This window comes from Pyrgilauda ruficollis, unplaced genomic scaffold, assembly GCF_017590135.1.
Source record: "Pyrgilauda ruficollis isolate IOZ18807 unplaced genomic scaffold, ASM1759013v1 scaffold66, whole genome shotgun sequence".
NCBI classification, from domain to species: domain Eukaryota; kingdom Metazoa; phylum Chordata; class Aves; order Passeriformes; family Passeridae; genus Pyrgilauda; species Pyrgilauda ruficollis.
The window spans coordinates 6520187-6534096 of NW_024528377.1; the positions used below are offsets into that span (position 1 = coordinate 6520187).

Sequence of the window (13910 nt, forward strand, 5' to 3'; positions counted from 1 at the left end):
CTGTATCTTCTCAACAACTGCAAAGCGTCGCTGAAGTGTTTCAGGCTACTCGCTCATAAGCAAGGTTCATTTTTGGCAGTTTTCTCTTACCCTCTGTTTACTGTCCACCCTCAGCCGTCAGTGCCAGCAGAAAGGAGCGGTGTGCTGGCCTCGGGGCTCCGTGCCAGCGGAAAGGACAGCGAGGGATGACGCTGCACAGGGTACCAGAGCGGGCTCTGAGCTCCTCCGGCCGTGCAGGAGCGCAGCGGGGCAGGCACCTGCGCTCCCCGCCAGGTCAGGGCAGCACCGGCAGCTCCGCCTCCCCTGCGCTGCTCCCGGGGACAGCGGGCGGGGATGGAGCGCCTGCCCTGCACCAGCCCTGTGAGCAGCCTGCCTGGGGCCTTCACGCTGAAAGGGACTCACAAAACAGGGCAGGAAACGCTTAGGAACCTCCCACAGGATCACAAATAAAAGATATCCCAAAATCTTGTGTATATTGGGTGTGCTTTAACTCATTGCAAGCAGTTTGCACATTGAAAGAATAAGTCATTCCTGCTTTCTCTTGTTCGTTTCCACTTTCTGGTTTCCAAAGCAATACAGAGTCTCCAGTCTGTCTCTTCTCAGCCAAAGGTGAGCAAACAGCCAGGACCTAATTTGGGATACAGTTCTGTTCATCTTTTTTTTCAATCACTTTCTTTGTTTTACTTTTAATGGCTCTAACTATGTTTTGAATTAGTCTCCAGAGACTGAATGGTCCCGTTTGTTTTTAACAGATGTGACTGAACATCTATTCTGGTTTATTCTGCTGTTGGTAAATAATTTCCCCACCAAAATGAAAATATTTACCTGGTTCTAAATGTTTTTTTCTAGAGGCTAACCAAAATGCCTTGCTCAGTTTCTTTTCCCATTTTTGTCCAGAGAGAACACCTCTAACACTCCAGACAACTGTAGCATACCAAATAGGAATGAAAATAACATTTCTTCTGCAATTACATGTTTCTGGCATTTTTATGTTCATTAGACATCATGAAGTAAATGTTCTGTTTGTCAGTGTATATTTCTACACAGCAACATGCTGTGAATGAGAATGTTATTCTTTTCCTCAATCACTGAAAGTGCATTGAGATTTCCAGATTTAGTTTTGCACTCAGAACTAAGCATGTTGGCATCTCTAGCTGAAAACACTGTTGAAACACCCAGCTAGTATTTATGGCATTGTATTGCTGCCTTAGGCCCAGGAGATAGCAAACTAACTGTATCAAACTTTCTTCTTGATTTCGTTCCTTCACCCAATTACCCCTTAATTCCCTTAATTACTACTCAGCCCTGAAAGTTGCCCCAGAACAACCAAGACTGAAGGTCTGGAAAGCAGCTGGCTGCTCACCCAGCTTATGTGGTAGCCTGCAGTGTTTCCAGAGGGTCTGAAAGGTGTGCCTGGAGATGGATGGGACCAGCCAGGGCTGAATCTGCCTTTGTGCCAGGCACTAGAGAGCGGGCTCTGAAAGTCAGATCTGCCACTGAGGTGCTGAGAGGAGTGGAGCGTGCCTCCCATGTTTCAGCCTGATTTATCAGAGAGGTGCTTTCCACTGCTGGGGTCACTCTGCTGGCACCAACGATGGCACTGGCGGTTTAGGAGGGCTGAGGGCTGTGGCACCCTCAGCCTGGTGTGCAGATGAATTCCCCATGGGAAGCCTGAGCTGGGCACTGCCATAGGTGTGCAAGGGTCATGCTGCTGCTCCTTGGTTTGAGGGTGGCTTCTCTGCCAGCTCTCCCTCACTCTGAGCAGGGCAGCAGCAGCCCCAGAGGGCTGGAGCACCATCAGCCCCTCACTGTGCTCTCTTCACAGACCCAACCACCCCAGGGGCACAGACAATCAGGGAATATCCTGAACTGGAAGAAACCCAAAAGGATCATCGAAATCCAGCTCCTGCTCCTGCACAGGACAACCCCAAGGATCCACCGTGTGCCTGAGAGTGTTGTCCAAATGCTTCTTGAACTGGGTCAGGGTTGATACCACGAGCATTTCCCCGGGGAGCCTGTTACAGTGCCCAGCACCATCTGGGTGAAGAACCTTTTCCTGAGATCCAGCCCAAACGCCCCTGACACAGCTTCATGGCATTCCCTCGGCTCTCTTCAGGGTCACCACGGAGATGAGAGCAGCGCTTGTCCCTCTGCTTCCCCTCCAGGGAGCTGCAGAACAGCTGCGAGGTGTGCCCCCGAGCTCCTCATCTCCGGGCTGGAGAGAGATGAAAAGTGCCCTCAGCCGCTCCCCGCAGGAGCTGCTGCTGCTGGCAGGGCACGCTCTGCTCTTGGGCTTGCCGCGCTCCCGCTTCGCTGCATTCTCCCAGGAGAACCTTAAGGCGCAGATTTCGCTGTGTACTTTCTGTAGGATGTCCTTCGTGCGGGACACGCTTTGAGCGGGCGGAGGCGGTGATCGCGGCCCGGGGCTCTCGGCTGGAGCCCGGGGCAGGTCCGGAGCGCTGGGGGCGGCCCGGGGCGGCCACGGCAGGAGCGGCGGCGGGCAGGGGTCGGTGCCGCCGGGCGCGCTGGAGCAGCTGCGGCCTCTGCCGGGGAACAGAGCCAGGCTCCGGGAGGGAAGGAGAAGGAGCGGGAGAGCGGCCGGTGGGAGCCGGGGCGAGACCGGAGCGGGACCTCCCTCCGAGCCTGCGATCCTCCCTCCCTCCCTCCGCTCGGTGCCCGCGGCGAGGGGGCCGGGCGTGGCGGCGGAGCCGAGCCCGCAGCACCGAGGTCTCCGCTCCCTCCCTCCCTCCCCCGCGGGCCGGGCAGCGAGGCCGGAGCGCCCCGCGGCCGGGGCGGGGTGGAAATTTACCGGGTCGGTCCTCAGCGAGGGGCTCGGCAGGAGGCGGAGGGAGGGCGGGGAGCGGCGGAGCATCATCTGGCGGGGAACGCGAGGGACCAAATGACTGAGAGGAAGGGCGGCAGCCGCCACCGCCGCAGAGAGCAGCGAGCCGCGGCGCAGCGGCAGCAGCAGCCCCGCTCCCCCGGCGGCGATGGCGGCGGGCAGCGGGGCTGAGCGGAGCTGAGCCGGGCCGGGCCGAGCCGAGCCGGGCCGGGCCCCCGCCCGCGGCTCCGCATGGCGCGGGCCTGATGTGGGAGCGCGGCCCGGAGCCGCGGCGGCGCTGCGGGAGCAGGAGGAGGATGGCGGGGCTGCCGTGGAAGTGGCCGCGCACCCGCCTGCCCGTGGGCGCCAGCGCCCTGGGCGTCTTCGTCCTCTGCTGGCTCTACGTGTTCCCCGTGTACCGGCTGCCCGACGAGAAGGAGATCGTGCAGGGGGTGCTGCTGCAGCAGGGCAAGGCGTGGAGGAGGAACCAGACTGCGGTCGCCCTGTTCAGGTACCGCCGTGCGCGGCCCAAGGGCAGCGGGGACGGCAGCGGGGACCGCCGGCCGCGGCCCGAGCCCGCCCGGCCCGCTCCCCAGCCCCGAGCCCCAACTTTATTCTTTCTTCCCCGACCCTTTGTTTTCTCACAGCGGGCGGCAGGCGGGCAGGGCTCCTTCTGCCCGGCAAAACTTTTTTTGGGGTGGCTCCGTTGGCTGCGGCGAGGAGAAGGGGCTCGGCGCGGGGATGGAGGCTCGTTCCCGCGGGGAGAGCCGTGCGAGGGGAGAGGTTCCGAGGGTGCGGCGTTCGCCTGCACAAAGGGATGCTGCTCGCTGGCTGGATATCAGAGGCACCGGCAGCGCCCGTGGCTGCGAACAAAGCCCGGGGCTGCCGGCAGAGCCCGGCCCGTGCGGCTCCGGGATGCGCAGGGATGTGTGTGCACAGCCCGGCCCCTGGAGCTCCGGGATGCGCAGGGATGTGTGTGCACAGCCCGGCCCCTGGAGCTCCGGGATGCGCAGGGATGTGTGTGCACAGCCCGGCCCCTGGAGCTCCGGGATGCGCAGGGATGTGTGCACAGCCTGGCCGTGGGGCTCCAGGATGCGCAGGGATGTCTGTGCACAGCCTGGCCGTGGGGCTCCGGGATGCCTGCGCTGGATGCAGGGATTCTCCGCGGACGTGCATCCCCGCCAGAGCCCGCTCCAGCTCGGGAGGCTCCGCGCCGCTCCTTGGCTCCGTGTGGTTTATTATAGAAGCCACGTGAAAAGGCACCTTTTCTCTCCTCTGCTCTTGACGTGGCTGGGAAATGGCGATAATCCTCGGGGCCCGTTTCGCTTGCCCAGCTGCACAGGAGAGGGGGAATGCCGCGACCAAGCTGCCACAGCTGCGAGCCGAGAAAACCGACCGGGTCCCTGCGCTGGGCAGGATTTTTTAATCACTCTCCTTTAAAAGCGTCTGCAGTGGAGACTTGCATCCCCTCAAAAATTTCTCGCATGTTTGGTACAATAGAGGCAATTGGACGAGAGGCAGATTTCCCTCCCTTTCCCAGAGGGAAGCTGGTTTTTTGTCCCTGTCCTCCAAGCAAATTAAAGATCAGAGTGAGTGGTAATCAAACAGCCTCCAGAAATACCCTCTTTAGTAAAATGATTCAGATCCAAAATTCAAGGAACTTATTGTCCCTTTTAAAAAATATTTTTGTTTGTTTTTAAGTGGCGTACAGTTTTATTTTAAATTCTTCAGTATTTTCTGAATGTGTTTGCCTTTGTCATGAACTGGAGCTGATGTTAATATCAAGCTTAACATCTTGTCTGCTGGGATAACAGAAAGCTTACAGTTCTTGCAATGCACATTTGCTGGTTAGCCCCAAAGCCTGGAGGAAATCTGAGCAATGATGGGTGATAAGCAGGAATGTGCTGATACTATCCCATTAGGCAGGCCTGGAAGAAGCCCTGCCTTTAATACAGAACTGGCTATAAGGTCCAGATGCAGGATCCCTCTCCTAAAACACTTAACTAACACTAGAAGCTACACTGATCTTCTTGACTATTAGTTAATCTTGATCCTTTGCACGAAATTCCCCCAGTTTTGGGGGTAGATGAATCCAGTTTTGTTTTTTTTTTAAATTACCCCCCAGGTTATGTAGGAAAAAGTTTGGTCTATTAGTTGTCATGTTAGAGAACCAAATGTTGTTTGAAGGTTGGTAGTGCTGCTGCAGTTTCAGTTTACAAAACAGTTTTAGACCATTTCCACCACATGGTTTAGTAACAAAAACTCTGCGTGGCTTATCAGCTATTCCACTTGCCCATATGTTTTTCTACTCTCTAAACATAGTGATTTTCTCAGAGATGCTATTGAAGAGTCTCATGCAATAAAAGGAGCTGTTGTTTCTTGCCTGAGCCTCTTAATGAGTTGGTACAGCACTAAATACAATGAACTTTAAATCAATCTGCTTTAAAAGTGGTTTTTAAGAGAAATTGTATGCTGGAGATATGTAGTGAGTATAGTGAACTGTATTATTCCAACACTTGTGAAGTAGAACTCTATTTTTGCTGCTTTAATTTCCTTCTCTTCATGATATAAGATTTTGAAGCTGAAGCCCATGTCAGACAAGCTGCTGTGTATTTGAGGTTAACAGAAACTCTTTGCTCTTGTCCTGCTGTCCCTAAGCAAGCCAGCTGTAAAAACTCCAAATTTAACTTTCTGCTGGAAAATTCCAGAGAATGTCAGTCTCTGTTGGAATGGGAAAGGAGGGATAGAGCTTCACAGAAAACCTGCATCTGAACTTTCAAGTAATATGGCTTTCCATAATAGTCTAATATTAAGCGTGCTTTAATGTATTATTAATAAAATGTTATTTAAGAACAGTGTTAATTGCTGTTCTCCCTAGCCCTCCTGCCACATTCTGGTTAGCAGACAATTTTGGTTTCACTCAGTTTAGAGCACAAATTGGAATTAATCTGGCTAAAAATCCAGTGCTGCTTTGTGTAATAGAGTGGCATTTTTGGTATTGCATAGCCAGGTTCTTGCTACACAGAGCAAACACCTGCCAGGTTTGGAACTTTCTCCTGCCATACACTCACGGGACTCCTATTGCTGAAGTGCATGTTGGCTAATTAATTTGATGAAATCATATCTTTCAAACCTCAGAAAGACTGTTCCCCCTTTGCCTTCTGTACGTGGAGCAAGGACAACTTCACTAAGTGATTTAGCAGGTTCAGCAGCAGCATCGGGGTAATTTGGGGTGGCTTGGGTTGAACCCTGGCAACCAAGACTGAGGGTGGCCCCTCAGTCTCCAGTGCTGCTTCCTTCTCCTCTCAGTACAGCCGGAAACCTTATGGAAAGATCTGACCCCTGCTCTTGCTCATGCAAGAACCAGACTGGCCTGGTTCTGGTGGAATGATTCAATGGGGGTTTTGTGTTTGAATGAATTTCCAGAACTGCTTTGCAAATATAAATACCTGCATAAATAGCCACGGATGCCTTTAAATTTCAAGAGACCAGAGGTTTGGGGTAGTCATACAGTGAAAGCATCTCCTGTCTGACAAATGCTGAATGTTCTGTCAGATGGTAAAACTGCTCAATTTTGAGCTGTAAAGTGGTCAAAATAGGAGTAAGACCATCATTAGAGCCACTAATAGCTAATGTGTCTAATCTGCCCACAGTAAAATGGCTTGTCATCCTGTGAGGTGGTTAATGTTATTGAGCCCTAATTGTTTTTCCAGATTCATTAGGGGTTTTTTAGGGCCTAGTGCTGCTGAGATTATTTAGGCAAAAATGTTTTTACTTGTTGTCTGTTGTTTGCTGAAGTAAATTGTATACAGTAATACCTTTAGGATGATTTTGTTTAAAATGCTGCAATTCATTAAAGGCAGAACTGGATCTTTTTGTCTGCCTTACAAGCTCCATACACCAAAAATGCCAAGCACTGTGTGTTTATGTGACACTTCATTTGTTTGTGGAGGGTGGAGCTCCTCTAGGGAGTGGGGTGCTGTGGGGGCAGTGGGTTTGGACTGCCAGGAGTCCCTGGAGGGGCTGGATGATGGTGAGTGCATTAGAGGCTCTTCAGGAAGAGATGGGACAGTCCCTGCAAGACACCAGAAAGGCTTCACTGAGATTTAGCTGTGTTCCTGCTTCTGCTGCTTCAGTTTCGGGTGATGCTGAAAGGTCACCAGGGATGGTTCTGGGAGTGACTTGATCAAACTGGTGGCAGATGTCCCCTGTGAACTCACTGCTCATGACCTGACTCTCGCCCAGAGCATCTGCTACAGCTTGTCTTTGCTCTCCAGTGATGTCCCCTCTGACACTGGCTGTGCTCACCTTGGCTGGTGGCTTCCCCCCTCCTTCCCTGCAGGTTTGTCCATTTTCCACGGGCAGAGCAGAGAGGCTGCAGCCCTGGACTCACCCAGGCTCAGTGGCTGGGCTGGACAGAGAGGCCAGGCTCTGGTGCTGGCAGCAGGGACATGCACAGGGGTGCAGCCTCTGCTGCTGCTGCCCTGCAGAAGCCCTGCTCTGCTCCCAGGTGCCAGAGGGGCTTTCCCCCCGGAGCTCCCCCTTGCCAGGTGCTCTCTGCCAGCTGCTCCTGTCTGCACCTGGAGAGCAGGCACAGGAGAGCAGCCCCTGAGTCACTGCCCATCCTGGATTGCATGGGCACAGGGCTGCAGCTCCAGGTCACCTCCCCAGCTGGGTATGGCAGATGCCATTGCAGAGTCAGCAAGGTTCTCCTTAGTTCAGATGACTTTTTTTCCTGCTCTTTTTATGGCAGCACTGCAAATTACCTGAGTCTTGGGATCCTCATTGGGCTATTTCAAGGCAAATCTGAGACTAAACTTTGTATTGCTCAGGCTGACTTTAGGTTAGAGTTTGGCCCTTCTTAAACAGCTTCATCAGCTACAGAATTATCCCTGCTTTCCCTAGATGCATATGAAGGACAGAGCTAGGAGTAGACCTGGGAGATGCTGGATTAGGTTAGTTCTGCCTCTATGCCCTGGGAAGCCCTGCCCTGAAACCAATGGATAGGCCCACGTGTTGAGCCAAAACCAGTTCATTTTTCTGTCCCTAGCAGGTGTTGCTACTGCCTGGCTGTGTTTTCATCAACATTTTACTTGATTTTGTTGTTGTTTCTGTTGTATTTGCATCACTGGGGATAAACGGAGTATTTGCAATTTGTGGTTTCCAGCTGAGATGAGAAGCTGTTTTGGTGAAGAGGTACGATTTTGAAGAGCAGGTTAAAGGTGAAAGGAAATAAATGTTCTTATTACATGTTATTATTTGGAGGCTGTGCTGAAGAAAGCAAGCTGTAGAGAGGCTTGGCTCCATATCTTCAAGGTGGATACCTGAATGACATGAAAACAATGAGAAATAGTTATCTGAGTTAGCTCACAGTGTCTTTGCAGGGGAGAGCTGTGCATGGCAAGACAGGAATTGATTTCAATTCCTGAGTTCCAGCTCCTGCTCTCCTCCTTCCTTGACCCTAAGTAGCATTTTCTTACAGACTGATTTGCAGTTCTGATGAAACAGACTGCTGAGATCCCGGGTATCTTGCACCCTGTTGGATTGCTGCTTTCCTTTGGATTTGTAAAAACCCCAGTCTGCCAATAGATATGGGAGGATGTAGCCAGCTGCCTGAGGCTCTTTCCTGCTAGCTGGGAGCAGCCAAAGGCCCTCAGCCAGGCACTGGGGAACAGGAGGAGCAGAGACTTTGCTGGAATTTAGGTTACCCAGCTGGGGCCCCGAAAGTCTGGTATGTACACACCAGACTCTGCTGGATGTATGGATTTTCCCATTTAGATTTTCCTTTTCTTTGCTGTGCAGTGGGCACTGAATCATCCAGACAATGGAGCAATGAGTGATTTATTCCTCTCGTAATTTTCATCCTCAGAGCAGCCAAAAGTGTTGCTCCCATTTGATGTGTGTTCAGTGACATATATGAACATTCCAATTTTTGAAGCTAGTAGGTTGCTGGTAGGTAAATGCATGGAAAATGAATTGTCTTTCACCCTTTAGAATTTGTCTTTCCCCAGTGTGGATGAACCTCACTGAAATGAAGAAGCTGTTTGGACTGCAGTCTTCTGTTGTTCCAGTTTTCTGAGCACCAAAAAATACTTACATTTTAAATCCCTGGATATACGTTAATCTTTTTCTGAATGCTGCGTGGGGTTCTCAAAAAGCAAGGAAATTGCTCCTGATGCTAAATCATTTTAACACAGCTGCACACAGTTAAATTCAGACTGAAGCACATTAATCCAAGCTAAGTAGTGTTTGTAAATCTTGGTGTAGATTCAGCTTTTGTCACGTCACAATTTTTAAATACAGAAGACCAGAGGTTCTTCTCCCAGGTCTTGGAATTTAACCTGATTACATAAACAGCAGGTGGGGTGGGACAAGGCACTGATAAGTCCCTAGACCCTGGCAAAGAGTTTTTTTTCTGTGAAGTATTTGCTACAGAAGCTCTGAGCTTCGTGAAGAAGCTGTGCCGTTGCCTTGACCTTAATGGTATTGGAAATTTTTAACAAGGTGAATTACATTGTGGAGAACTAAATCCCAGCTTTCACCAGGATTCTGGAGGTCACTTTCCCACTGCTCCATTTAGGATAAAGGTGAAAGTTATGAAATTAGATTGTTATACAATATTTTATGGCTAGCAGAATGGTGTGGGGTTTTTGTTTGTTATTGCGTTACATCAACAGACTTTTATTTTGACTTCTGTTCCATTTGCTGGAAAATGCCCTCCTTAATTTCTTGGTTTAGAGATGCTCCTTTCAAATGGATATGTGGCTACAGTGAGGCTTTTAAAACTCCTGGGAACAGCTGAATAGAAATGGTTAACATTTTTAATGTCTTTCATGTTCACTGAGAGCATCCCAAACATTTCCTGAACAACCATTGTGTTTATATTTTTTCCTTCTTTTTTCCCCTCCACCTCTTCTTCAGACTATTCCCATTCTTAGGCTGCTTGAGGCCCTCCTCAGCTTTAAGGGGAGCCCCAGACTATTGGAGTGGCTCCTTTTATAATTGTCCAATTAACGTTCACAGCAGCGGTACAAAGAACTCGTGTGAAATTATTTACTTCTCCATCTCCTTCCCCATCTGAACTAACAATGCCCTTCTCCAGTATGACTCCCACTGATGATCAGGGCGTCTGCTGTTTTGCATCCTTGATGTTCCAGAAGTTGGTTTTCAGGCTTTCCAGGTAAATTGCAGGGTTTGCCTTCACGTATTAGCCGGATAAAGGCTTTACATATCAGGTTGCCTCTGCTCTGAGGAAGCACCACCAGCTTTCATTTAATAGTTGCTATACACATCTCCTATACTTTAAGGAGTGCTGGGAAAACAGATTATCAGCTATTTTCCTTGCTTTCTTGTGGGAAAAACTTGCTCTGCATATTTCTGGAATGCCAGGAGTGGCCATTGCCGTAATAGAGAAATAACAGCTTTATATTTCCTGTCAGAGATGGAAGACAAACAAGACATAATTTTTTTTTCTCCAGTGAAAAGATTTTAATATTTTCCTGTGTGGTCCATCTTGGCCAAATGTCAGTTCTGGGAATTCTGTTCCATCTGCCTCAGTGTTTGGATGAAGACTATTTGGGTTACTCACCTGGGTTTCAGAGCTCCTACTTCTAACTGCAGGGGACCCCGGGCTTTGGCTCCCCATGTGCCTCTGGACAGCAAAGGAAGCAGAGTTATAAAGGGAATTGAGGAAACTATGTACATGGCATGGTTATCTCTTGTAACTGAACTTCAGGTCTAGGCAGCCACTGGTGCTGGTTGGGAATTCTGTGAATAATTATCACTGTCCAGAAACTATTATTTTTACAGTGCCTTAAGCTTGCAGAGAGACATTCTGTGCTCGGAAGGATTTTCCTTCCAAGAATGTGCGTAGTAAGATCCTGGCTACACAGATTATGAATTTTGATGAATGGGGTGAGTTTCCCATGGGTTAGTGCAGTTTTTAACACACTAAAAGAATTTTAAAGGAACGTTGTAGGCACAGAGATGGTGGTGCTTGTGGTGGGGCTGTGGCCTCATCCCTGAGTGGCTCCAGCTGTGCAGCACAGGTGAGCAGCATTGCAGGGAACGAGCCATGGAGTGCCCAGGGGCACTGACCAGGCACAGAGGGCACAGAGGGCACACAGGTGCAGGGCATTAACTGGGGGGTATAAAAGGCTGGGCTGGAGGACAATGCAGAGCTACAGACCCTCGAAGACCCTCGAAGCTTTCTCTGGTGCTGGTCTGGCTCCACTGCTGTTCCAGGGAAGGGCTGCCTGGTGAGTGGCAGGCTGTGGCAGTGCTCCTGGAGGGGTGCCCCAAAACCTGTGCTGAGGCTTTGGTGGGTGCTGGCTCTTCCTGCTGCTGGAGCCTGGGGTACCAGCTCACTACCTGTTGTGGGTGAAAATGCATTTGGTTTAGTATTTTTCTTCTTTCTATGACGTCCATTGAAGCATTTATCTATTTCAGAGAGAGTAGAGCTCTTTATTCCATGTGTGGCATCCACTAGGGATATGAATCCCTGTTTCTGGACAGTAGCTCACAGTTACAGTGTAAAGAATGAATTGTCAGCTACTGGTGAATTTCAGATTTGCTACTGCTGCTCCACCTGTGAGTTCTGCCACAACTGAGCCAGCAGTAGTGAATGCTGCAGCAGACATTCCTAACTGGAATGCAGTCTCTAGATTACCCCTGCTCATTGTGGGTGATTTACTGCCATCCACTCAGGCAATGTTGCCTTCTTTATTTGTCTGAGTGAGGTTCAGACTCTGCAGTCCCCTGTGTTGTGCTATTTAGTTCCTAATGGCAATGTAAAAAGCATGAGAATTAATTTCTCTAGGGTGTGGCTGTAACATGGGGTAGGAAGGGGATGCAATATTTATGAGGCAGGTGCAGAGGAAGGCTGTTGGATCAGATGAGAATGGGAATGATGAAGTGAACATTCTGTCTACAGCTTGTTTAAAGATTGATTTGAAAAATAATTTTGAGATAAATGCGTACTGTATTTAAGTTTTATTTGCTTTTAGACCTCTGTAATTTTTATGATATAATTAAGAAATGGGTTGAGAAACTTTGGTCTGTCTATGTAAGTCTGTAGAGCTCACCTGTAGTTTATATATCTACCACTATTCCTCAGTTATGTGGAAAGGAGTTTAAGGTTTATCACAGTGATGGTCTTAATTTAGGATTATGGACCAGGATTCCAGCTGTTTTCAGGCTCTGGGGCTCAGCAGGCCAGGGGGTGCCCCCCTGCAGAATTTCTCCTGGCTTGGTGATGCTAACTCCTCCCTCAGGGCAAAGCAGCAAAGGATGCTGAATGATCTGTTTGGAGGCTAGGGGCACTCAGTGTAATTTGGAGAATGCCCACCCTGTGCCAGCTCCTGCAATCAGGGGTCTTTGTGACAGTCTTGCCTTCGTGGGCTAGAAATGAAACTGCATGTTTCAGTTCTCATAACTGCAGGGGAGAGCTGTAAATGTGAATGGTGACTTGCCCCCAAAAGGCAAGTAAAAATCCAGTGTGGGTTGTTGTAATTCAGATGCCTCATTTCTGTGCTTAATCATCATTTTGGGGGCCTGACTCACAGTTTTTAAGTGCTAGGGATTGCTATAGTGAGAATTACATATCAGCCTATAATTAGATGTATTTTTTAATTAAGGAAACTGCAACAGTGAAGGGAATAAGAGAAACAAAACCAATCTGGGCATTCCTTCATAGGTCATATTATTGAACATTTTGTCTTGGCAGCCAGCAAGCATCCAGCACAAACACACTTGCTGAGCCTTATGGACAAATGCTGAACATCTCCAGGTTTATGTATGTCCAGCTGGATGAAATGCACATGGCACAGTTATTCTTCCTGTCCTGTTCCAGCCATTGCCTTTAAGTGTATCCAGAAGGGAATGGCAGAGTGCTGTTGGAGCTTTCTGATCCACAAATGGTGACAGCAACAAGGAACTTTATCAATAGAGAAATTGTGTGTTTTGATAGATCTGTTTATACAACAGAACAAGCGGAAAACACTTATTTAATGTAGTTCAGTAACTGCTAATGGGTCCAGCATCTGAGAACATGTTTATTTTTGCCTTGGCTCTTTGATGCTTTCTCTCATTTACAAACTGTTTCTCTCACAAACAAACTGTTTTGTGCTTCACTTGTCTAACAGGCCATTGCTACTGAAAGTCTTGTACTAAGAGGGTTGAGTTTGTTGTTGTTCCCCACCTAATCTGTGGGAAAATGTTGAGTTGGTTTTACAAATTTAGTACAAATTCAGTTTTCTCATCTGCTGCAGAACAGCAGATCTGCATGACGGAGAAAAGCTGAGTCCCTGCTGCTGGGCTCTTCTCTGTGGCACAACCAGGAGAATGTGGGCAGGGTCTGTCACCTGAAATCAGGGCTCACCTCCATGAATATGAGCTTTCTCAGCACTTTAGAGCTTAATCAGTTCTTTTCCAGAGAACTTTCAGCTTTGTGATTTGGGTTCAGGTGGTGTCTCGTGTGGCCCTGCAGTCTGCCTGGTGAGAATCTTACTCCTTTCCATGGAAGAGCAATAACTTGTTCTGCCTTAGAGAAATTAAAAAGAAACCCCAAAGTCTTGAGAAGTTGTTTCCACTCATGAATTGGTGCCAGTGTAGAGGTATTTCTCAAAACCCTGCATAAATGCTAAGAACAGACTAGCTTTAAACAAGTCTGAGGAACAAATAGCCAGGCATTGTCATTTCATCACCACCTTTTTGGGTCTAAAGTGAATGGGCTGAATGTATTGCAGAGGAAGATCTCCCAAAACACACTGGACAAGGGATTGAGCACATAAACATGATTTTAAGTGTTTTAAAACCAACTTTCAGGCAATATTCCTGCCTTAAGATGCCTCGTTGCAGGACTAAGTAGGTTGAATGATTTATTTAGTGAATTTTTACTTTTATCCTCGTACTGAGTAGATATCTTGGATAAATTTCCTGAAGGATGTTTAGGATTTTTGCTTGCTCTTTTTAGCAGCAGCTTTTAAATGTTAATACTGTAAAAGACCAGAAACCTTCATAAAGTTAACTCCTAGTGAGAAGCACTCTGTGTCCTCTGGGCTTTTGCTTTCCCTGAGCAAGCTGGTACAGC

At 48.9% G+C, this 13910-nt stretch overlaps 1 protein-coding gene across 2 annotated transcripts in view; it reads left to right on the top strand.

Moving 5' to 3' along the window:
• Window positions 1-2565: 2565 nt before the first annotated feature.
• The window catches only part of ST8SIA1 (ST8 alpha-N-acetyl-neuraminide alpha-2,8-sialyltransferase 1), a 97508-nt gene continuing 86163 nt past the window's right edge, over window positions 2566-13910 (top strand). The window contains exons 1-2 of one of the 2 annotated variants that reach the window (XM_041484482.1): window positions 3069-3332; window positions 3469-5311. In XM_041484482.1, coding sequence (XP_041340416.1) covers window positions 3088-3332; window positions 3469-4261 — 1038 coding nt within the window. In that variant the 5' untranslated portion in view covers window positions 3069-3087 and the 3' untranslated portion in view covers window positions 4262-5311. Of the gene's footprint in view, window positions 3333-3468; window positions 5312-13910 lie in introns of those variants that run through there. The other variant, XM_041484481.1, reaches the window with a different exon arrangement.